This window comes from Rhipicephalus microplus, chromosome 3, assembly GCF_043290135.1.
Source record: "Rhipicephalus microplus isolate Deutch F79 chromosome 3, USDA_Rmic, whole genome shotgun sequence".
Taxonomy (NCBI): Eukaryota; Metazoa; Arthropoda; class Arachnida; order Ixodida; family Ixodidae; genus Rhipicephalus; species Rhipicephalus microplus.
This window is the reverse complement of record NC_134702.1, coordinates 110,972,553-110,996,992: the sequence shown is the minus strand read 5'-3', so window position 1 is coordinate 110,996,992 and position 24,440 is coordinate 110,972,553. Positions and strand designations below refer to the sequence as shown.

The 24,440-nt window shown below is 49.0% G+C and overlaps 1 protein-coding gene across 1 annotated transcript in view; it reads right to left on the bottom strand.

Moving 5' to 3' along the window:
• Positions 1 to 24,440, bottom strand: part of LOC142803878 (evasin P467-like) — a 136,493-nt gene that overhangs the window by 60,775 nt on the left and 51,278 nt on the right. The window contains exon 4 of the mRNA XM_075890141.1: positions 12,527 to 12,576. Within this exon, the coding sequence (XP_075746256.1) occupies positions 12,527 to 12,576 (50 nt within the window). The remainder of the gene's footprint in view (positions 1 to 12,526; positions 12,577 to 24,440) is intronic.

Genomic DNA, 24,440 nt, shown 5'->3' with positions numbered 1-24,440 from the left:
GGCATATTGAGTCAAACGCTGTCTTTTCAGGTTTAGAAATTACTGCAGCAGCGACTTGCAGGCAAGAAGTAAAAATTAACATGTGTAATGTGATGACCACTGTCTCATCAAATAAGAAAGTTGCTAGCTTGACTGAAATGTTGCGTTTTGTTGAAATGCTGAAAAATACAATGATTAAACTGAATACAGAAGAAAACAATATAAAGCAAGGAAAAAGAGAACTTGAGAAATATTCAAAATTGCCGGTACGAAATTGAGGAGCTAGAGAACAAAAGTCGATGAAATCACTTGATTGTTTTTAGCCTGAATGATGAAACGAAGAAGGCGACTACTGACCTGACTGAAATGATAAATATATTAGAAAAAAGCTGGTAATGAAAGCTAGTATTATAAATAGGTGCCACAGATTGGGTACAAAGAGTGACAAACAACTCCCTGTAATTATGAAAATACTCAGCTACCAGGGCAAAGAAGCTATTCTAGGGAGGTGTTCCAAGCTTCAGCGCACTGACCTGTCAATCAGTGAATAATGCTCTTCTCGTGTTCGTCATATCAGAAAACAAATATGGCAAAGTGCTTCGCGTAAGCGTGAAATAATATTTTCTGGTCAGAATGATGATAAGAATAAGAGCTGTAAGCTGCTTAACCAAACTAAGGTTCAGAAAAAAGTACATGAATAGTGTTTAGTGGAGCTAAATTAAAATTTACGTGTTGCTACCCTACAGCTGGGAAGCTGGAAGACATGAGTTTTGCACCCAACCTAAATATCGTGTTACTAACGGAGACATGGCTACGAGATGATATTTTTGGTAGTGAGTTTATATCAATAAATTACAGGGTGCTTCGTAAAGAGCGAGACGGGGCAGAAGGGGGCTTTACTGTTATTTTTAGGCAAAAAACACGTGTTTTAAAGTTTCTGGATGTTCTTTATTGGTGACTATTCTTGCTGTCTTATAAAGACCACCGCATTCTTTCCTCGATGTTATCGCAAAGAATGAAGATTACCTGCTTTGTGATGCAAAATCTGAAGAAAAACTACCCATAGCAGGATACTTTGTTGCGCCAAATACAAATCGGCAACTATTTCATCAGACCCATGTGGCGCTGCAGATGCTGAAGTATCTCACAATGTGTTTAAATAGAATCCTACGCAGTTAGTTACTGATCCAAGGGAAGAGATCAGTGGACAAAAAAATTCACAGCATAGGCGTAAGGTGAATGAGATGAGTGGGGCAGATCTCTTCGCAGCCTGTCCTCGTGGTAACAGTGCGCTTACGTAATATCAATGAAGCAGTGGCAAACGCAAGTGCCTCGTCCACTGATATCTGGAAGCTAAGCATCGTTCAGGAGCACGGGGCCAGACCACTCGAAACGAACGTGCGGACGCAGGAATGCACGCATGAACGCACGGACAGACGCACGAATGGACGGACGCGCGGACAAATGCACGGACGGACGCACAAAATAACAGACGGGCTCAACGGAGGACGTATAAACGGACGGATGGACGAATGGACGCTTCACCCCACTGATCATCATTCACTCTGTACATATGCTGTGACACCATTAATAAATTCGAATGCATTTCTTAGTCGGGCTATGTCAGACGTCCATCGGGACCCATCCACCGCCCTCTCCCGTAGCAAAAGCTGTGGGTGCGCACGTCCCTAGAAATCGCAGCCCCCCTTTCCCCCAATGTCCCCCTTTGGCGCTGATAGCTGTCAGCAGAGCTGCGGACGCACGCTTTTATCCTCGCCTCTAGCAACAGGAATCCCCACCTCCTTGGCTTGAACATAATTTGCCACCGCGTCAATGCGGTGCGTTTGAGACACGTTTATAGCATTTTAGGGGCAAAGTTTTTTTTTAGGCAAACTTGTCACCCATCAGGTCTAATCGAGCGAAGCAGAGATGAGAAAGAAAACAAGGCAGTATCTCCCAAACGGTATAATAGATGGCGCTGTTCAATAAAAGTACCCACAAACTGCAGTTGAGTTAAAATAATTTAGATGGCACTGTTGCGCTACTCTCCGATCTGCTGCTGCGTGGGCCGCGCCTGGGTACACAGAAAACCAGTGCCTCTCACTCTCCTGGTTGTCGCCGTACGTGAAGGCAGGGACGAAGCAGCGCGCTGGGCGCTTTAAAGGGTCACTCACCAGGCCCCATCCTGAATTTTACTTAGACGGTGGAAGTTGTTGGGTGTCCGATGACGAACATTTTGCCACAAATATTTTCCAAATCGGTTCATCACGGGCAAAGAAAACAGGTTTTTTGAAGCGGTGCGAAACAAGGAGGAGAGGAGGCGAGCTCGAAACCATTGCCGCTCCTCCGCGTAACCTTCGCAAGCCAAATCTCAGTTTCCACCATCTCCGGCATCCGACCATGAGGTGACGTGCGCATGACGTGCCCAAACAAGTCCAACCACCAAGCACGCGAGCAGCGTTGCTTTGTTGACCAGTCGTATTTAGTGGTCATCTGCCTGATTTTGCGGGATGGTTTGGTGGTGGTGGTAAAAAACATTTATTTCAGAAAAAGTCTACTAGAGAGTGCCGACGTGGCCCATCGGTGTGCTAGAGTAGCCAGACCCTATTCCGGGATGCCAGTGGAGCTGGAAGCTGCCCGTGCGCGCTCCACCAAGGAGCGTTGCGCATCCAAGGTAGAGCAGCCGAGCAGGTGCTCCTCCCAAGCCTCTCTAGTTGGGATAAGAAAAGGGGATGAGAAAGGGACGGGATTAACTGGGCGCGATGCTACGACGTGATATGTGTCGGCGAGAACATGACAGGTCGAGCAGGTGCCATTGATTTCCGGCAAAAAGTGCCTGGCGACCGCCGGACCGATAAAGGTGTTCGTCTGCAGGCGGCGTAGCAGTCGTTCGTCCGCTTTCTCCAAACCGCGTGCGGGGTCCGGGTAGACGCGGCGCGAAGCCCGGTAATAAGCCAAAAATTCGCGAAAGTGCGTCAGGTTGGTATTGCCTGATTCCGTCTCGGGACATGGAGGGGCAACGGCCCGGACAGGAGAAGCGCGGGCAGCGGCATTTGCCGCCTCGTTGCCGGGCAGGCCCGAGTGGCCTGGGGTCCAAACTATACAAATGGGATGACGGTTAAAGCGCCAAGAGGCTGCCTGTAGTAGGCTAGCTGCCAGCGGGGCAATGGAACCCTGAATGTACTGAGAACAGGCTTAGCGCAAGTCCGTCAGGATGGTGCGTGAGGCAGGGTGAGAGGCGGCCAAAGCTATGGCAACCTCTTCAGCGTGCGTTACTGTGTCTGCTCGAAAGGAGAGGCCATCGAAGTGTTTGCCCTCTGGAATCACGGCAGCCGTGAAGTGACCCAAGGATGAGGGACCCGAGACGTCCACGCAGAAATTACCAGGACGATCGGAGTGTCGCGTATGAAGGGCCGCAGCGCGTGCTAGTCTATAGCCAGGATGGAGTTTGGGGTTCCTATTACGGGGTAGAGGTTCCACCCATAGCTTTTGACGCCAGAGCTCTGGTACCGGCTGCAGAGGGTCTTGGTCAGATATCGAGTTAGAGCCAAGTCTGTGTAGAAGACGGCGCCCTGAAGGCATCTGCGGCAGTCGATTGATTTGATTAACGCGATGAGGTTCGCGCATCTCTGCAAAGGTGTTGTGTACCCCCAGAGCCACGAATCGGCTGTTGGAAGTTGCAATAGGTAGGTCCAGAGCGCGTTTGTATACTGAACGAAGAAGGACGCCCAGCTGGTGCTCGTGTCGACGAGGCAGAAAAGGTAAGGCAAGGCGTAGGGGACGCGACTGGTCACAAACGCGTGGGCCAATCGGAGGGACTGAGACCCGCGAAGGCCGCCACGCTTGGTAGACACTCGCCGTATCATGCGGCGCACCTGCTCGCTGGTGCGTCTGAGGCCTGCTATTGTGCCTTTTGGATCCAAGGACGATGTGAGGTGAAGGCCAAGAACCCGAATATTTTGCACTGATAGGACGGGCCCGGACGGAAGAAAAATTTGAGGTGGCGGTAGCGGAGAGACTGAAAGAAGAGCCGATTTAGCTGGAGAGCACTCCAGGCCGCATGAACCAGCGTAGGTGTCCACCAGAAGGGCAGCCTTTTGCAGGCGTTCTTCGATTTGCGCTAAGGAGCCGGTGTTGGTCCAGATTGTGATATCGTCCGCATGTAGTGCGTGTTGTATTCCTTCGACCTCGCTTAGAAGAGAGGGGAGGTGCATCATTGCCAGGTTAAAAAGCAGAGGAGACAGGACTGCCCCTTGAGGTGTACCCCGCGTGCCTAATAAGTACGGGCCGTGTTCGGTAGAATTAAGGCGAATGAAGGCGGCGCGATGTGATAGAAAGGCGCGAATGTAGTTGAAAGTCTTCTGCCCGCAGTTTGTGGTAGACAGGTTAGTGAGTATAGTGCTGTGTTTGACGTTGTCGAATGCCCCACGGAGATCGAGAGCGAGCACGGCTTTATCGTTATGGCGCATAGTAGTCCGCTCTATGATATCGTGTTCAAGCTGGAGCAGGACGTCCTGCGCCGACAGATGCGGAAGAAAGCCAAACATCGTGTCGGCAAAGGTCCTCCTGGCCTCCAAGTAGGCGGACAGGCGTTCGCGAACCATGATTTCCATGAGTTTGCCTGCGCAGGACGTAAGTGAGATTGGCCTCAGTGCCTCGATACTAACGGACTTTGCCAATTTGGGTATGAATGTCACGACCGATGTGGTCCATTTCGTTGGAAGCGGAGAGCCGTCCCATATCGAATTTATAAGGTGGAGTAGCGAGAGGTGTGCTTGGTCGGGAAGATTTGCCAGGAGAGATATTGGGATTCCGTCGCGTCCAGGGGCCGTGCCCCGTCGCAATTTCGTGAGTGCAAATCGTAAATCGGAAAGCGTGTATGGGGCGTCGAGGTCACTGTTAGGGGCGCCGAAATACGCATATGCTGGGCCTGCGGGATCAATTGTGCGGCAGATGTAGCGGTCACAAAGTTCTCGCGCGAGTTGATCCGTAGTGCCCTGAAAAGCATGCAGAGCACAGTGGAGCTGGCGTTGCGTTTCTCCCCTGGTGGTGGAGGAATCGAGAAGGCTTCAAAAGAGTCGCCACGCACTTTTAGAGCTCATCTGGTGTGCAGCCTTTGAACAGGTGTCTGCCCAGTTAGCATCGGAAAGTTGTGCAGAGTATGCGGCCACCTCTGCAGTGAGCGCCTCAATGCGAGCGCGAAGTTTCCGATTAAGTTTGTTGCGTTTCCAGCGCCTTACGAGCCCACGGCGAGCGTGCCAAAGATGTAGGAGGTGTTCATCGATTGCAGGAGTCAAATTAGAGGTTGCAAGGGTGGGAGTGTTCGCTTGTTTCATATGGAGGGCGTATGATGCCCACGCTGCATATTCGGTCGAGGACAGGACGGCGGGGAATGGTTGCATTCTGAACTGAGTTCAATCGGTGAGACGGGCTTGGCCCCAGTGTTGGCGCATTTTCTGCCGCGTTGTGAACGAAATGCGGAGTAAAAAGTGACCGCTGCCTAGGGTTTCGCCTAAATTTTCCCATGTAGCATCGCGGATGTGACGGGTGAGGGAGAGGTCGGGGCATGTGTCTCGCGTGACCGAGTTGCCAGAACGTGTGGGTTGTGCCGGATCGGTAAGAAGCGTGAGACTCAGCGAGGAAATAAGCTCCTTGAGCTCTCTGCCCCGGGCCTTCTCGTAGTGGTAACCCCAGTGAGGGCGGGAGCATTGAAGTCCCCGACAATCACCAGTGGTTGTCGAGCCACTATACGCAGCGAATGATGAAAGAGATGCGCAAACGAAGCCCTCGCAAGGCGAGGGGGACAGTACACGTTTAAGATATGTATTGATGGTTGGCCCCTCCACTGAGACAGCACTGATATCATGCAGTAGTCGTAAGGAAGATCCAGATCGTGGTCAAACTGTATCGCCGTGTAAGCTTTATGCACGAGGAGGCATGTGGTGGTGCCGCCTACATAGGAGCAGTATCCAGAAAGGGATGGAGCAGGGCCAGATTCTTGGAGTGCCAAGACGGCCGGCTGAGAGCCAAGTGAGCAGAGGAAAAGGGAAAGATGTGAACGCTTTCGCCTGTTGCCGAAGCCTCCAGGGTTCCACTGTATGATCTCGAATTTAGACGGAATGTTTGAACGGGACGTATGATTCGTAGCCATCGTGACTGTCTTAGGTTTTATATTTGGTCCTCCATGTCCCGCTCGGAATCCTCAGAGGCAGGAAGGGGCACGGAGGCCGGATTCTCCGATGGCAGGTTGGTGGTAGCCACCTTACGCCGACGCCGTGGAGCTGCACTCTCACTGCTCACCGAGCAGGAGCGGGAACGCGATGCCTTGGGTTGAAACTGGGTGATTGCCCAGGCTTGAATAGCCTGGGTAACCTCTACTACTATGCGTTGGACAGAGAAGCTGGTGAGGAGGTGAATAATCGAAACTTCAACGCGCGTAAGGCGTTCCTCTATGCGCGGGGCGCGCTCCTCGCTAGGGAGAGTTTGGTTAGCGAGCAAGAGAACCTGAGGTGTCCCAGGAGCCTCAAGAGCTTCATTTCTGTTGAGGGCGGCTCCGGTTCCGAGTGCTGAAGTACACATGGCTGCTTGAACCGGCGGTTTAATGGGTGTGGACTTAGCGCGAGGACTAAGCTTGGACATAGCTGGTGTAGCCGTCTGGACAGAGGAGGCAATACCGGATGGCCTTGCAGTACACTGTTGTTGGGGTTGAAGTCGCTTATTTAAGAGTTCGAGTTGTTTAGTTAAAAGAGAATTTTGCTTTTGAAGTGCCGCAACCTGCTGGCGAAGGGCCGCAAGTTCGGGAGAAGGAGGATCGACTGAAGGGGGTGAGAGAGGCTTGGAAGCAGCATTCCCTGCCCAACTGCTAACCTGAGGTACCACCGCTGGTGCTTTGAGCGTCGGGAATGCCTGAGTGTCGGCGTGGAGTGGTGGAGCCGACTGATGCAGGTTGGTGCCGCTGTCTGGCTGTGACGAATATGAGGTGGTCCCTCGAGTAGATGTTGAGGGCTGCTTGTGTTTTCGATATTTTGCCGTGCAGCCACTGGTCCGAGTCTCATGGGCGCCGTGGCAGAGGAGGCACTTGGGGTGGCAGTCGTGGGCATTGAGACCTGCAGGTGCGGGGGCTTCACATTTGGCACACTGCGTTGGAGCGGGGTGAGGACACTGAGGTGGTAGATGGCCGATGGTACCGCACTTGGTGCAAACCGGGACCGTTTTCTTGTAGGCGCGGATATACGTCGCCACGCAGTGGTAGAAGAGGAAGTGGGGTAACTTTGTGCCCTCGAAAGTCACCAACGCCGCCACGGAATCTCCGAGTTTGCGGACCGCGAGGATAGGACCTCGAGGCCAATGCACTTCAGACTTTATCTTCTCCGGGCTTTCAGCAGGGTTTATGTTGATGACGCCCTTGCATGTATCCCCTGGTGCCTTGGCGTGGCCTCGAACGGGCAGCTGCTGATCCCCCACTTGCAGCTGAAAGTCCCCGAGGAGTCACTGTGCCATAGGCAAAATGGTGGTGCTACAGACTAAGACGTTTTGTTCCCAGATCGGCCATACTTGAATTTGCGTGGTAGTCCGGTCGCCGAGGTAGCTGCGGATGGCGTCGCCCGCGCGATCGGGCGGGACGAATGTGCGTAGCTCGAAGAAACGCGAGGTTTCACTACTACGATGTAGTCGTCGCGAGAGAGGCGAGGAGCCTGACGCGGACGCCACTTGCGTTGCTTCGCTGGCTGCGAGGACGGAGCAGAGGTAGGCACACCACCGGAGGGATGGCACGCCGGCGTTCCTTGCAAGCCTGGGGAATGGCGGCCAGCTGTGGCGTCTCGTTGTTGTTGAGACGCAGACTTCGATTTTGATTTCTCTTGCTTGCGTTGCCACAGTCTCACCATGTCATCGAGGTATTCGTCTTCTGATGGCATAGTGTTTACGGAGGATAAAATCTCCATGGACACTACTTGGCTTGAGGTAAGATCATAGCCCGTAACCACGTTAGCGGCCGCCATCGCCGGGCTGAGAGCCCTTAGCGAGGCGGCATTGTAGCCGGGAGTGAAGGACGTCCCTCAAGTTGTCAAAACTGGACCCACCTGGACGAAGGTGTTGTCTAGGCGAAGCGGAGAACTTGGCGGTGACGATAAACCCAAGTTTCAGGGGTACCAGGGTCGATGTTCGCAGAAATAGAAGAAAATCTACGGAAAGATGTGGAGTGCGTCCGTCACCATCGAGCGCTCGCAGCGCCCCCCCCCCCCTCGGTTGGGAAACGCTAGCCAAAACGCGGTAGATTAGATGGGCACAATGAGTGCGCGAGCGCGCAGGAGCATTCCATGGTGGTCGTCTTCTCAATGCGCTGACCCTGGGACACGAATGCATGCGAAACGCTGGCACATTAGCTCCGCATCTCGTAGCAATTCACGGGAAAAAATTAAATAAAAATGCGCACAATTTTTATTGCGTCCAATTATTTATTTCAAATTTTAATAAAATCCTAAAGCAACAAAACATAAACTACGCATTTTGTGTTAAATATTTTTTGCCATGTCAAGTGGTATACTGTTGACAACGTAAGAGCAGAGTCGTCTGCGTAGACGACCAACGTCATTGCATTGTTGTGCACGCAGGGCCATTCAAAAGCCCACGTCTTGCCCTCATTTTTTTAGGTGTGCGCCGGCAGAGGGGAGAGAGAGCAGCGTTCATCTTCAATTTTGACTTATTTCCGTGGTACGTAGCGTTTCAAATTTTGGCAAAGGTGATCATGAACACATCGTCTACGTATTGCGCTTGTCAGCTCAAAATTTTCAAACCTGGTCAGTGGCTCATTAACGACGCTTGCACTTGGCTTCCATCGCTCGCGTCTCGTTGGTGTTACCCGCGGGTTGTCTGCATTCTCGAACGCGATCAGACGCATGAATGAACGGACGAACACGCGAACGGATAAATGGACGGATGCTTCAGCCCATTTATCATCATAAACTCGGGGAATATCCTGTGATTTTTAGGGGCGAAGCTTCTTATAGCGGCACCCATTCGACCCTCGCAGTCGTAGTGTTCAACTATTGTTACATTTTAACCTCCAAGTTGGTGCCGATGGGAGATTTCTTCTGTGCGTTGTTGCACAATAAAGAATAGTGCATAATGTACATGCCAATGGCTGCTAGTAGGGCTCCAGAGACAGGAGCATTCGGCTTTTAGGTAACGCGCATGCTGCGATCCCCAATAGCAGCCATTGGAAAGTACATTGAGCACTATCTGACAAGAAAGGGTCGCTACGTTATACTCGCTAGGTGTAACCTCCTAAGTTTTACAAAGGTTTAGGGAGCGATGAGCCGCAGTTCCATAAGTACAATGAACTAGTATTTACCCTGAACTCGAGGTGTTCAATGGTGGGAAGTAGATAAGAAGCGCAAGCCGTAAGAAAGTAAAAGCCGAATTCTCCTGTCTCTCATTTCCCATTAGCAGCCAATGGCATGTACAATGAGCACTATCTGACAAGAAAGGGTTGCTACGTTATACTCGCTGGGTGTAACCTCCTAAGTTTTAGAAAGGTTTAGGGAGCGATGAGCCGCAGTGCCATAAATACAATGAACTAGTATATATCCTGAACTCGAGGTGGTCAAAGGTTGGAAGTAGATACGAAGCGCAAGCCGTAAGAAAGTAAAAGCCGAATTCTCCTGTCTCTCATTTCCCATTAGCAGCCATTGGCATGTACATTGAGCACTATCTGACAAAGAAGGGTGGCTAGGTTATACTCGCTGGGCGTAACATCCTTGGTTTTAGAAAGGTTTAGCGAGCGTTGGGCCGCAGTGCCATGAATACACTGAACTAGTATATACCATGAACTCGAGGTAGTTAAAGGCCGGAAGTAGACCCGAGGCGCAAGCTATAAGAAAGTATGCATGTGCCACCTCTCGTTTAGTTCTTGGAATGTTCGCTGGATGGCGGAGCTTCTATATAGGGCTTGGTGGCGCTAGCCACCGCCCGATCTAAAGGTACAGCCATATCCATCCATCCATCAATCCAGCCATCCTAATATATGATGAAAAAATGCGAGATTGTGGTACTTGGAGTGTTGAATAGATGGACGAACGGACACACAGACAGATGCATGAATGGACGCATGAATGGACACAGGGGCGGATGCATGGACGAACGCAGGAACGGACGCACGAACAGGCGCACGCACGGACGGGCGGATGCACGCATGGACGGTCACACAGACGGACGCATGGATGAACGTAAGCAAGAATGAATGAACGGACGAATGCTTCACTCACTCTCCATCATTCACTCCGTTGGTATGTTGCCAATTTTTAACCTTGTACGCTAGCCACTAGAGCAGGAAAAGCACACCGCGTTTATTAGCCAACTGAATTCATTAACAATAAAGCAAACATTATTTTCTAACACTGGGCTCTCACGCACGAAACGACGCTACACAATGCATATACATTCTTCACTATTCCTTTCCAAGAGGTGGGAGCATTTTTTAGTGACATGCTGTCCAACGCAGATGGCTACCACGATGACTGTGGCGACACGGGACGTACGACATAAGGCGTAAAAAGTTTCGCCCCAATTTATGCTATCATGTGGGTGGCCTGCGAGGATCTTTCAAACAATAATAGCAATATTTAAAAATAAATACGTTTAGCACCGGAGCGAAGCCACGGTTGGCGAGTGCTGCGCCAACTCTTGAGCCTGCATTTTATGTCGACTTATCGACGCTTGCCGGCAAGAATCGCCTAGAAGTATGCCTTCCCCCTCTCTCCTCACTTCGAGAACCCATTAGATAAACCTAAATAGCATTACCGTGAGCGCACCCTCAGAAATTGAGCAGCGTGGAGCGCGAACAGTTCGCGCACTTTTCGCATTGGGGGCTCTTGAGCATAGTAATCTAAAAGGCATGCGATAAGTGGTTAATAAATGTGAAGCATTCATTAGATTTTCGGCGACTTTGAGCGTATCTATCTATCTATCTATCTATCTGTCTATCTATCTATCTATCTATTTATCTATTTATCGATCTATTTATCTATCTATCTGTCTATCTATCTATCTATCTATCTAGCCGCCTGTCACATTTAGCTCTCCTGGCCGTTTAGGTAATGTAATCGATACCAAACTTGGCATGGTATAAGACGACTGTATGAAGAACAAATTTGACAAATCTTAACATGAAATGTATATCTTGAATATCATCATTTACAATTCATCGTTCTGCAGCTCTTGCGGTGGATTTCTTCCCGTAGCGTGTTGCAAAACTGGTGTGGTATAACATGATTGCATAGTGAACACAAGCGACAGACCCTAACATGAAAATCTTGTCATGCGTGTCATGTAGCAACATGGCTAGATACCACGCTCATGATGCGCTTGCGGCCGTTTCGCTAGCATTACATATACCGAATTTGGTATTACGGTATGCATGAATGGATGACGAAGGTATGTGACTGGTGCGAATGTAATAATCTTGAGATGCGTGTCATGTAAGAACATGCCTATATGCCACAGTCAAGGCGCCAATACATTTCGACATGACGCGGTGCGCATGCTCGCCGGTGTTCATTCCGTCGCGTCACGCCGACGTTGCCACGCCAGGCGCCGGTCCTGCCATATACTCGCAGGCACGCGCCGCGCTACGTTGCTTTGACGCATGCGCGTTGCAGTGCGTCCAGCGTCCCTCCGCCACGAAAAGAGGATGATGGAGTGTTGTCGGGGTAACGCATCGGCATATAGTAATGTTACTCTATGGCATCGGCGCGAAATGCAGCACGTCGCATTTCGCGCCGGTTCCCGTCGGGCCACTTCTACGAACGCTGGTCGCGCCTGGCGTCTGATTATAGAGTGCTGAGGTTTTGCTAACGTTTAGTCGCAGTGCCCAACATGCGTGGGACGCATGTTGGGCACTGCGACTAAACGTTGACGCGCACGCATACGTGCTACCACGTATGCGTGCGCGTCAACGCTGCATAGGAGTATATTGCGCCCTTCATGATGCGCTATCGGCCCTTTTGCTAGCCTCACATATACTGAATTGGGTGTTACGTGATTTCAGTGGATGACGAACTATATGACTGGTGCAGACATGATAATCCTGTCACGTGTGCAATGTAAGAACACGACAACATACCACGCTAATAGCGTGCTCGCGGCCGTTTCGCTAGCTCCACATATAATAATTTTGGTATCACCTGACGTGAATAGATGACGAAGATAAATGACACATCCAAACATGATAAACATGACACGGAAATCATGTTCCGCTTCATTTACCTCGACCTCTTAACGTTGTGCTGATTTAAGTGACATAACAACACTTCTCAACCATGTTTCGCATTTCATCGCTCTGCCATTTTTTTCTATTTGCACTATTCATGTTAATCTGACTAGTATGATAAACAGACCTAGCTGAGAATGTGTTGGTGATATTTATTTCGGATAATGCATCAAAATTACTACACATTACTGGAATGTTGAGGGAGGAAATTTCATTATCCCTGAGAAATCCTTTCATATTCGCGTATTTTTTTTACATATTAGTCACAAAAATACGTACCATATTCCTTGATGTGTTCAAATAGGTATATAAGCATGAATCATTATAATCTGGAAAACATCACAAATCCAAAATTATAGCTTTCAGCATTAGGAGCGTCTATATATTTAGAATGGGCTATTGTTTTATTTATACTGAGCATTTACTCACCTTTTTTCGGCCCCCAACTCCAAGGACATTCTCTAAATTGGGTTCCCGATTCCTAATTTTACAATTTCACTTTTTATATTTAGCAACAAAAGTATATATATATATATATATATATATATATATATATATATATATATATATATATATATATATATATATATATATATATATATATATATATATATATATATATATATATATATGTATATTGTTACGGTTAAAGTCGAAGGGTGTTTATTAGCAGGGCGAAGTTGATGGTTCGGTAGTAATAGCGTCAGTCTCTGTACCAGTTCACGTATTCCTCCTCTTTTCCTATCTCGGCTCATACCCGTTGCATTTCCCGGCTCCCAGACGAAGCCCGCTGGGCGAGTATGAATCATTCTGAATGTTGAGGGTGAAACCGTTTAAGGCGGGCGACATGTACTAGCTGGGTCCGGTTTGACCGACGGCCAGCTGTATCAGCCGTGCTACCACGTTTGTCAAATCACTGAAGCGATCAACAATGATGAATGGGCCACTGTACTGAGGTAAAATCTTTTCGCATAGGCCTCGTTTACGTTGTGGCGTCCACAACCACACAAAGTCTCCTTTGCAGTATGCTACAGACTTATGGCGGCTGTCATAGCTTTGCTTTGATCGGTGTTGCGAAGCCACAGTACGAAAACGAGCAATACGTCGGGATTCTTCGGCTAGGCAGAGTGTCTTGGAGACAGAGTAGTCGCTGTGAAAGTCAAATGATAGAATAGTATCGATGCAGCTTAACGGTGAACGTGCGCAAAGGGGGTAAAAAGGACTGTAATTAGTTGTCTCTTGTTTGGCCTTGTTATACACATAAGTAATGAAGGGGAGAACGTCGTCCCAGTTCTTATGGTCAGACGATACATACATGGCCAACTTGTTATTCAGAGTTCTGTTCGTACGTTCTACCACCCCATTCGTCTGAGCGTGATACGGGGATGAATGACGGAACTGTGAATTGCACAGATGAACCAGTTCTTCGACGGAATCCGCATCGAACTGACGACCACAATCACTAATAATCACTATGGGAGGGCCGTGCCGAAGAATGATGAATCTAAGCAAAAACATGGCCATGCACGACGCTGTCGAGGATGGTATCGCTGCAGTTTCTGCGTAACGAGTCAGATGGTCGACGCACACTATCACCCAGTGATTGTTGTTCGCTGAGCGTGGAAATGGGCCCAAAAGGTCGATACCAACTTGATCAAATGGCAGATGAGGAGTTGGCAGCGGATGGAGAAGACCTGGCGGAGGAGTCGTAGGCCGCTTGTAGCGTTGACATTGTTCGCAACTTGAGACATAGTGCTTGACTGTGTCCCGCATTCTGAGCCAGTAAAAGCGCTCTTGTGTCCTATTCAAAGTTCTGATGAACCCCAAGTGACCAGCTGTCGAATCTTCGTGCATGGCCTTTAGTAGTAAAATTGTAGGCTCTGTGGTACGACTAGGAGGAAGCGTGTGCCTTTAGCCGAATAATTTGTCGTGTATAGAAGGCCGTCACGGACCTAAAAGCGGCCGTTGGCTTGAGGACGCGATGCCGCGGCAAGTATTGGCTCCAAGCTACTATCGGCCTCTTGTTCTTTCTTGAAAGTACTTAAGTCTGGGAAAGTGAAAGAAATGGAGGCAGAACAGTCGTCAAAACTGTCTTCTTGACACTCAGTCGTCTTCAGGGGAAGGCGGAAGAGACAGTTGGAATCTGCGAGGCGGCGTCCAGACTTGAACGAGATGACGAAGTCGTACTCCCGGAGTCGAAGAGCCCGACGTGCCAGTCGACCATTCAGGTCACGAAGATTCACCAGCGTGCAAAAAGCGTGATGGTTGGTAACAATAGTGAACGGACGTCAATAGATATGAGGTCGAAATTCGTGTACCGCAAAAACAGCTGCCAAGCATTCTTATTCTGTTACGGTATAGTTGCATTCAGCTTTGTTGAAAGAGCGACTGGCATAAGCCACTACGTGCTCAGCTCCTTGACGACGCTGCAAAAGTACAGCACCTATGCCAATGCCACTAGCATCAGCATGCACTTCGGTAGGCAAGGACGCATCGAAGTGACGCAATATGGGCCTCCACGTTAGTAGAAACTTTAGCTGGCGGAACGCATCGTCGAAAGCTGAAGTCCAGTTGTAAGCGACGTCCTTTTGAAGAAGACATGTTAGGGGATGCACCACGTCAGCGATCCTCGGAACGCAAGGACGAAAATATGAGCATAAGCCCAAGAAGCTCCTCCATTCCCGCACCAATTTTGGTGGTTCGAAAGAGCTGACGGCCTTGATTTTTCGCGGGTCTGGCCTTATTCCATTTTCGTCAACGAGATGTCCAAGTACTAATGTCGCTGTTTCACCGAATTGACATTTCGTCGAGTTTAGGATCAAGCCGGCCTTTTGTATGGAATTCAAAACAACACTGAGACGTCTGTTGGCTCGTTCAGTGTGCTGCCGAAAATCACCACATCATTTCGGTAGCACAAACAAATTTCTCATTTAAGTCCTCGAATTATAGTGTCCATAAATTGTTCGAATGTTGCCTGTGCATTACAAAGACGAAACGGCATAACATTAAAACCATAAAGGTCGTCAGGTGTCACAAAGGCCGTTTTCTCTTTGTCGTTTGGGTGCATGGGTATTTGCCAATATCCTAATCGCGAATCGAGTGACAAAAAGTAGGCAGCGAAATGCAGGCAATCATTCACGTCATCAATTCTAGGAAGCGGATACACATCTTTTTTTTGTTGACCTCATTTAGTTTTCTACAGTCTACGCAAAAGTGCCATGATCCATCCTTCTTTCTTACTAAGATCACAGGCGCTGCCCACGGACTAGATGACTCTTGGACAACACCTTTTCACAACATATCGGTGACCTGTTCAGCTATCACTGCCCTCTCTGTCGACAACACGGGATATGGTTTTCGACGAACGTGGTGTACAGTTCCGGTGTCGATTCTGTGATGAGCACGAGAACGTGGTAGTGATGCCTACGTGTCACCATGTGTGAAATCAAACACAGAAAGATGTGTCATAAGGACACGTGCAAGAACGTGACGTTCATGCGAGGGTAGCGATTTGCTCATCATTCTTAAGATCTCTTCTTCAGAACTGCTTCTCTGGGGTTCGCTTGTTTCAGACTGCTGCTCTTCGCTTAAAACGGTGATAGGTCCGTACGTGATTTCGCCGAACTCGGCAAGCTTCATATCACGTGGAAGAACAGCAGGCACCGTTGAACAATTGAAAGCCCGCAAGCTTGAGGTGCCGTTCACAACTGCCACGAGAGAAAGAGGCACAAGTACATTTTTCTTTACGCAACCCGTCGCAAGTGGTTGAATTTGCGCGTGAAACAAAGAAAGGTTGGTAAAAGCAAGATTAACAGGAACGCTTGATGAAGTCCACGGCGCTAAAAGAGAATCAATCGACACGATGAAACAGTTTTTCTCTAATAAAGATGTCTCAGCAAGCGTAGACAAAAGCGCATTATTCACTGTAATTTCGCCTGTGCCTTAAGTAACGGAAGCACCACAGCCCCGAGGAAAGTCGATCCTAAGAATCACATCAAAAGTGCACCGCGGTAATACCGCAGATTCTGTGACAAGATATTCAGCGCCAAACAAAACACCTGCAACACAAATACTTAGAGGAACGAGACACTCTCCGCTGACACCACAAAATGTCACACCACCATTCCACGGGAACATAGCCTTCCGACCAAGTCTTTCCTTGAATGTGGCACTCATGACGTAAACCGTAGCACCAGTATCCACTTACGCAGTTGCATACACACCATCAATTAACACGCACACTTTGTTTTGGGACTTCATAAGAGGAAGAGGAGCAGTTTGCAGAGACGGAGACCGGTCGGCGACCTTACCTTCATCGGCCGCGCCGGCTACTTTCCCGATGGAGGCGGTGGTGTAGAACGCCACCGTGGGGATGGTGAACGGCGTGAGCGACTGGTTGGTGGCGTCAGGCTGCGGTCTCATGCTGGCGAGTCACTCCTTCTGTTAAAATGGCGGAAGAAATTCCTGGGTACCGAGCATATAGCGTTTTTTGCGCGATGTTCTGCCGGCCAATGATCATCGTTGACGCCTTCAAAGTTAGGCCAAGTAGGTGGTGGGCCATACCTCGTCTGGCGGCGACGGCGACAAAAACAAGAAATCTGTCCTGTCGCACCGCAGCTGTAGCAAACAGGGGAAGGGCGACCGACGTTGTAGACTTCGGAATAAGCAGCCCTTGGATGCTGTGAATAGTAAATACAATTTCCCAAGTGCCGATTCGTCGTCGTACCCCGATAAGCGCGTTGGTCATGTGTCACGTCGTCAGGAAAAGTATGGTGGTGCTGTTGTAGGGGATCGGTTTGACTGTCTGCAAAGGCCTGGCATGGCTTACAACGAAGAAACCACCGGTTCAGCTTCACGAGTTTGATTGAAAACGCAACCGAGCTGCTCGGCTTTCACGGCGTTTATTGATTTGCTGTGTCGCTCGAGTTCCTCACGGAAGATTTGCCTCACAGTGGTAGCAAGGTCCCAATGGATACTGCAGCAGTCCTCAACGCTTGCAACCGTCGAAACAATTGCCAACCTGCCGAACATTAGCGTGATACGGTGTAGCTCCAAGGTCTCAAACGTGCGGCAACGTCGAATCACGTCAGCTACCGAATTTAGGCTCTCCTTGCCAATCAATAGGTATACAGGTCTTTGGCAATGACTTTCAGAATATGCCGACATAGTCCTCTTCGGACATACGAGGATTCGTCGTCTTACATAGCTCAATGTACGTGGTACAAGTCTCACCTGGCACTTGAGCACGCTGAAGTAATGTCTGCTCGGCTCGCTTTCTTTTCGCAGTGGAATCCCCAAAGCACTCTGTGAGTTGGATATGAAAGTGATCCCAGGTTGTTAGCGAATCTTCGTGGTTCTCGAACCACACAAGAGCAGTGTCTGTCAGAAAGAGAGCCACATACTCTAGCTGAGCCTTAGCATCCTAGCCGTTGCACTTGCTCACGCTTTTGTAGTGTGCAGACAATCTTCCACGTCCTCGCCAGGTTTCCCTGAGAAAGGGCGTGGCTCAAACTGACGCATCCAGGCACCAGGTGTCCGCGCCGGAGGAGTTGAAGATGACTGTATGTCACCGTTGTTTGACATCGCGAGTTCCGGTAGTGTTGGAGGCAGTCACGCGAGGCGTCGGCTTCGGCGAGGACCTACTGGCAGTAGCTCCGTCGTCTTGGGCGAGTACCCAGCACCTCCACGACAAAGCTGTTACAAATAAAGTCGAAGGGTGTTTATCAGCAGGACGAATTTGATGGTTCGGTAGTGATAGCGTCAGTCTCTGCACCAGTTGACGTCTTCCTCCTCTTCTCCTCTCGGCTCATACCCGTTGCAATATATATATATATATATATATATATATATATATATAGATATATATATATATATATAATTTATTATGCAGCTCTTTGTGGACATTTCTGCAGTTATGGGACATTCTAGCTGTTCGTTCCACGTTCCGAAATGTGTCAGTGCAAAATGAAACTGCCATAATTTTTATTCCACGCTTTTTGGATTTCAGTAGCCCGTCAGGTACTACTTGGTAGGTGTGGCGCCTAAGCGAGCATATTCAATCTTCTCTGCAACCCAATTCGATAAACCGCGAGTCTATTAGGTTACCTCCCATGGTATATTCTATTAGTGTGCTATTATTTCAATTAATAAAGTGTTTAGAGACAAATATTTGAATGGTAGTCAAAAACAGGAAATAAGCTATAGTCACATTTCAGTTTGAAGGTGAGAAAACCTAGTGGTGTAATGCGATGACCAATTTCTTCTTATTTATTATAAATAAGAAGTGTGACACTACCATAATTCTTAGGAAAAAATCTGAAAGCCTGTTGAAGGACAGATTTCCACCACATACAAAGTGCAAGCGTTTTAGGAGTTTAAAAGAACTCATAAAACTATCACGTGGTAGAAATGTCAGATTATTCAGTCCCGGTTTATTATTGCCTTCACAACATGCAAATGAACCTAACTGAAGTTGTGTTTTAAGTTGAGACTATTGTAAGAGCCCTCTATATCTACCTTGGTGAGTATTGTTACGAATAATTGTAGCACCTGTTGCTATATGAACTCTTTATTTAGGGCAAACTTGTGCCCATAAACTCAAAGCTAAAAATGTTCAGCCTAGAATGCCTCTTGCTCGCTGACTCCAACTTCGTCGGTCTCTTCCTCTGCCCCTCGAGTCTCGTGCTGGTCCCGTGGCGTAGCATTGTGGCGCGTGCAGGACGGCGTTTCATGGCGCGGCTTTCTCGCTACTTGCTTGGCGGCTTTTACGAACGCGAATTGTGGCAGCGTCTTCTGCGATGTTCGAGCTGTGGCATTAGTTCCCCTCCTAGCACGCATCGCCGTGATGCGTAGAGCCGGCTGACAGTTTCTAAACAATAGGATTGGTCCTTGTGTTAGATGACGTGAGTCAGTCGACTTGTTGAGTTCCGGTCGTAGTACGGTTTTATCCGTACTACATGTACAACTTCCGGGAGATTCCGGCGTCGTGTTGTGCATACTTGACCTTCAGGGATCACTTCGTAATTTAATGGGCCTAGCTGACGAAGAACCCTGTAAGGGCCGAAATAGCGCCGCATAAGTTTTTCTGATAGGCCACGTGCACGTACAGGCGTCCAGACCCATACTTGGTCTCCAGGGGAGTACTGAACATCCCTTCGTCTTAGATTATAACGGTGCGCGTCGACGTCCTGCTGTCGAGTGATGCGATTCCGTGCTAGTTGTCGCGCCTCTTCTGCCCTTTCTACATATTCGCTTATGTCAGGGTCCTCTACATTCGTGCTGTTGACAGGCAGCATCGCGTCTAATGTCGTTATTACTGTCCGACCGTAAACAAGTTGAAATGGCGTGAAGTGGGTTGTCTCTTGTACCGCGGTATTTTATGCAAATGTAGCATACGGTAATATGGTGTCCCAAGTTCGATGCTCGACGTCCACATACATCGCGATCATGTCAGCAAGTGTCCTGTTCCGCCTTTCAGTTAACCCGTTAGTTTGCGGATGGTATGCGGTAGTTCTTATGTGGTGGGTGTGCGTTAGCTTCATGACAGACTGTACTAGCCTGGCAGTGAACGCAGTTCCTTTGTCAGTTATAAGGACATTAGGTGCACCATGTCGCAGCACTATCTGGGTCACAAAAAACTGAGCCACTTCATTTGCCGTTCCTTTTGTGAGAGATGACGTCTCGGCATACCGGGTCATGTAGTCGGTTGCTACAACTATTTAGCGCTTCGCAAACGATGACATAGGAAATGGTCCTAGCAAATCCATTCCGACCTGCTCAAACGGGATTTTCGGTGGCTCTATCGGTTTCAAAAGACCTGCTGTTTTTAGGGGTGGTACTTTGCGTCTTTGGCATTCTCGACTTGATCTTACGTAATGCTGTACTGAATCCATCAATTTGGGCCAGTAATATCTCTGGCGGATTCTTGCCAAAGTCTTACTAATGCCCAAGTGACCTGCCGATGGGTCATCATGATACGCTTCTAAAATTTCCGCTCGCAGTGTTGATGGTATCAGCAGTAGGAACGTTTCATCGGTGTGTTGAAAGTTTCTCTTGTAGAGAACGTTGTTGCGGAGGACGTAGGAACGTAGTCCATGGACGAAAACTCGCGGTATTTCGACTTGCTGCCCCTCTAAGTATTGAATGTGCAGAAGTAATTCTGGGTCCATTCGCTGATCATGAGCCATCTCCGACACATTCACAGCTCAAAGAAATGCGGAGTCTTGTTCATGCTCAGGAGACGAGGTCTGGGCTGGTGCTCGTGACAAGCAGTCCGCGTCATTGTGTCAGTGTCGTCGTCTGATCCGGTTAGCGATGGAGGGTTTTCAGTTTTCCGAAAATCTGCGGCCCTGCGTTCACAGGTCGCTGGTTCTAGTTTTCCCGTCGAGGGCTTGGTGAACGACGCCTCGGGAAAGTAGATGATGGGTGTGGACTCGGCGACCTATGGCGCATTGGTGCAATCGACCGCGATTCATGTCGCTGAGTGTTTGGATATGCATAGCGCGAAGGTAAATATTCTTCGATTTCGTAAGGGCGCTCACCGTTACGAGGGCAGGGTGCATTCACTGGGAAGCCACGTAGCCCGACCCGACGGTAGTGGCATGTCCGATAAAGATGACCTGCCTCCCCACAGTGGTAGCAGAGGGGCCGCCGGTCTGCTGTGCGCGATACATCACTTTTTCGGGGTCTCAATACAGACGTCCGCGGTGGCGTACTGCGAGGAAAGGTCGGTGGCATAACGGGAGCTTGTGCAAAGCTCGGGCGTCTCATGTCTTGCCGTATGACTTGCGCGTACGACAGCTGTGGCTGAGGTTCCGGTTGCGTGTGGTGTGGCACCTGAGGCTGCGGTTGAATAATTGCTTGTCGCCCTTCTTCACGTACAACGTCTGCGATTGAGGGCATCGCTGGAGGACTTTGGGGGAGTTGCAGTTTCTGGAGCTCCTCCTTAACAATAGCCCTCACCATTTCCCGGAGGAGGTCAACGTTGGTGGGGAGGGTTAGTGACTCCACCCTGACTGAAGAGACGCTGAAGTCTCTGTTGTACAGTCGCGCACGTTGTTGTAGTATCCTTTCCAAGGTCGTTGCCTCGGACTGGAACTCCGCCACAGTTCGCGTTGGATTACGCACCAGGCCTGCAAAAATCTCTTCTTTTACTCCGCGCATTAGGTGCCGCAACTTCTTCTCCTCGGCCATGTTTTGGTCGGCTCGGCGGAAGAGCCGCGACATGTCTTCTATGTACATGGCCACGCTCTCGTTATTCCGTTGGTTCCTTGCCTGAAGAGCAGCTTCTGTCTTCTCTTCGCGGTCCGTGTTCGGATAGGTTGCGATTAGCTCTCGTCGGAAGTCGTCCCACGACAGCAAGGACGCTTCGTGGTTCTCAAACCACGTACGTGCTGAATCTTGCAGGGCGACGTAAACGTAACGAAGTTTTCGGGCTTCGTCCCAACCATTCAATCGTGCAACGCGCTCGAAGCCTTCAAGCCAGTCCTCGGCATCTTCAAAGGTCTTACCGTGGAAGACCTCTAGTGTACGTGGCGAATCCACAATGAGGTGAGATGGAGATGGCATCGACTGGGTGGCCATCGCAGTGACGCCTGTGCTTGAGGTCTCGACAGGTCTTGATGGGTCAATTAGGGGGCCAAACTCGGGCTGCTCACCACGTAGTCGGCGACTCGTGCGTTGGTGCAGAGGTGTCAATGCTGCTGACTCCAATCTTCTAGGATCTGGGCTTCTCTCCCTTGCCTGTGGTGGGCTTGGAATCAAACCCAGCACCTCCACCAGATTGTTACGAATAATTATAGCACCTGGTGCTATATAAACTCTTTATTTAGGGCAAACTTGTGCCCGTAAACTCAAAGCTAAAAATGGTCAGCCTAGAATGCCTCTTGCTCGCTGACTCCAACTTCGTCGGTCTCTTCCTCTGCCCCTCGATTCTCGTGCCGGTTCCGTGGTGTAGCATGGTGGCGCGTTCAGGACGGCGTTCCATGGCGCGGCTTTGTTGCTACTTGCTTGGCGGCTTTTACGAACGCGAATTGTGGCAGCGTCTTCTGCGATATTCGAGCTGTGGCAGTATGCATTAACTTAGTACTGAGGCATTCTCATTTTGGCACTAGTGCTGGCAGGCTTGAAGCGAGTGCGGTGATAAACGGTCTTCTTTATTTTCTCTTTTTTCTATCTACATCCTTTTCTTTTTCTCTTATTGCTATTGTTTGTCTCTGTTATCTCTATTTTAGAGAAGGGAAGTGTGGCAAAAGAGAATGCTTTTGATAGGTTGGGCCATCCAGGGATGACCTATTTATCCAGAGAGCGTGCTGAGAATACACCGTCTTGAGAGACTGCGTGCCATCTAGTGAGCGTTCTTAAAGGGGCAATGACACGAAATTTCTCATCTGTTGTTTTTTTTTGCAATAAACGATAGGTCAAGCACCCGAGAACGTAGGAAACGTACCAGTAAGCATGAATGCGCCCTGAAAAATTAATTATAGCATGCCTTTTAAAGCTACTTTTGGTTCCTCATGTACCCTGACGCAACAACATTAGAACTAGCAGCGCCACAGGACGGTAGGATGTGCACGCGCAAGTTTTCGTGCAATATTCTCATCATGCTGTTCCTTGTAGATGTCGATTTGCCTTTGTTGCTCTGTCCTAATATTTCTTTCTGTTTATCGCTCAATACACACATCTTGCCCGTTAGTTTATTTATCTATTTGGCACTTGCTATTTTTTCCATATATTTCTATATCTTTCTACACACTTCTCTGTCTCCCATCATCCTTCTCTTTCCAATTTTATTCACTCCTCCTTTTCTTTCAACTACGCTATGCCGCACTCTCTCCTCACCTGTTTTCCTTCGAATTACTGCTCTCTTGGATCTACCTAATTATGAATACCATATGAAGTTATGTTATACTCTGCCAGCGTGCCTGGATAGCTCAGTAGTTGTGATGCTCGCCTTCGTCTAATAAGTATCCATGTTCAGACACCACGTCATGAAACATTTTTACGTCGAAAATTTCACTTTTTTCTCTCTACTCATTCTTTCACCCATAAAAATAGTCTGTCGTAATGCGAAAAAAGCAGAACATGTTTTCTGAGGGAGAAGTAGTTGATGAAGAACACAGAGCACCAACAGTGAGAAGTGGATGAAGAAAGCGTGTGTCGGTTCGTGATGATTACAGTTTTTAAATGTGAATGCATTTCTTAGTCACGCTCTGCCAGGCATTTAGCGGTGGCATCCGTGGTGGTGGCCACGCGCCACCAAGTGTTATCTCTGTTCTCACTCCTTCTCTGGTTGCAATAGCTGCGGGCGCGCGTGCTTATCGTCACCCTTAGCATCAGGTGCATGTGGTGCAAGAGTGTAGAAGAGGATAGGCTCAGAGCTTCACCACTCTTTCTCTCGTGATTTGCTCTTCTCTCTGCGCGTCACTTTCCAGTCTACTCGCGCCTAAATTTCGACCGTTGACTGGCTGGGCGCATCTCAAGAACATCCGTAAATGTGTGCTTGAGACGCCACTGCAAAACGCCGATGCAGAGCCGAGGACGCTGGCACCTCGCTCTCTCGTCTGCTCGCTCCTCACTCTCGACCGTTCGCTGGCTGGACCCCTCTCAAGGCAATGGCAGAAGTTGGTCAAAGCCAGTGTCTGACGGCAATGGTGCCCTCTCTAGGCGCCAGAAATGCATTCGCATTTTCTCACAACTCCCTTTGGGGAGGTGGGGGCATTTTTTTCGTTCCTTGCTTACAATCGAAGGCTTGAACACACAGCTTCATTAGTAAAGGTTTGACACGTTAAGCTATGTTTTGTGCCACCATGTCGTCTGTAAGAAATCTCATTGATGGTAGGTCAGAATCCCATTTGTCGTGAATGGCGGAAGAAAGGCGCCAGGTGAGCTACTCTTTTATCATAACGTCACGCGTTACAGTCACAGTCGGCGGCAAGTGTTTCTGTGACTTCTTGGTACCTGACAAATTCAGAGCAGGCTTTTCAAACATTTGAGTGATAGTTTGTTGATGCGGACAAAAGCTCTCAGCAACTGCGGTAGAGAAGTTTAGCTAGTGACATTCATTTTATTGCAATCATGCAGAGAGGCAGCAATTTCACAAAGGAATCAATCTCATTGCAACTGCGAATTCCGTGAACCAGGCTTGTGAAATTTGCATCCGTGTGCTTTGTGTTCTCGAGCAATTCGCAGTCAC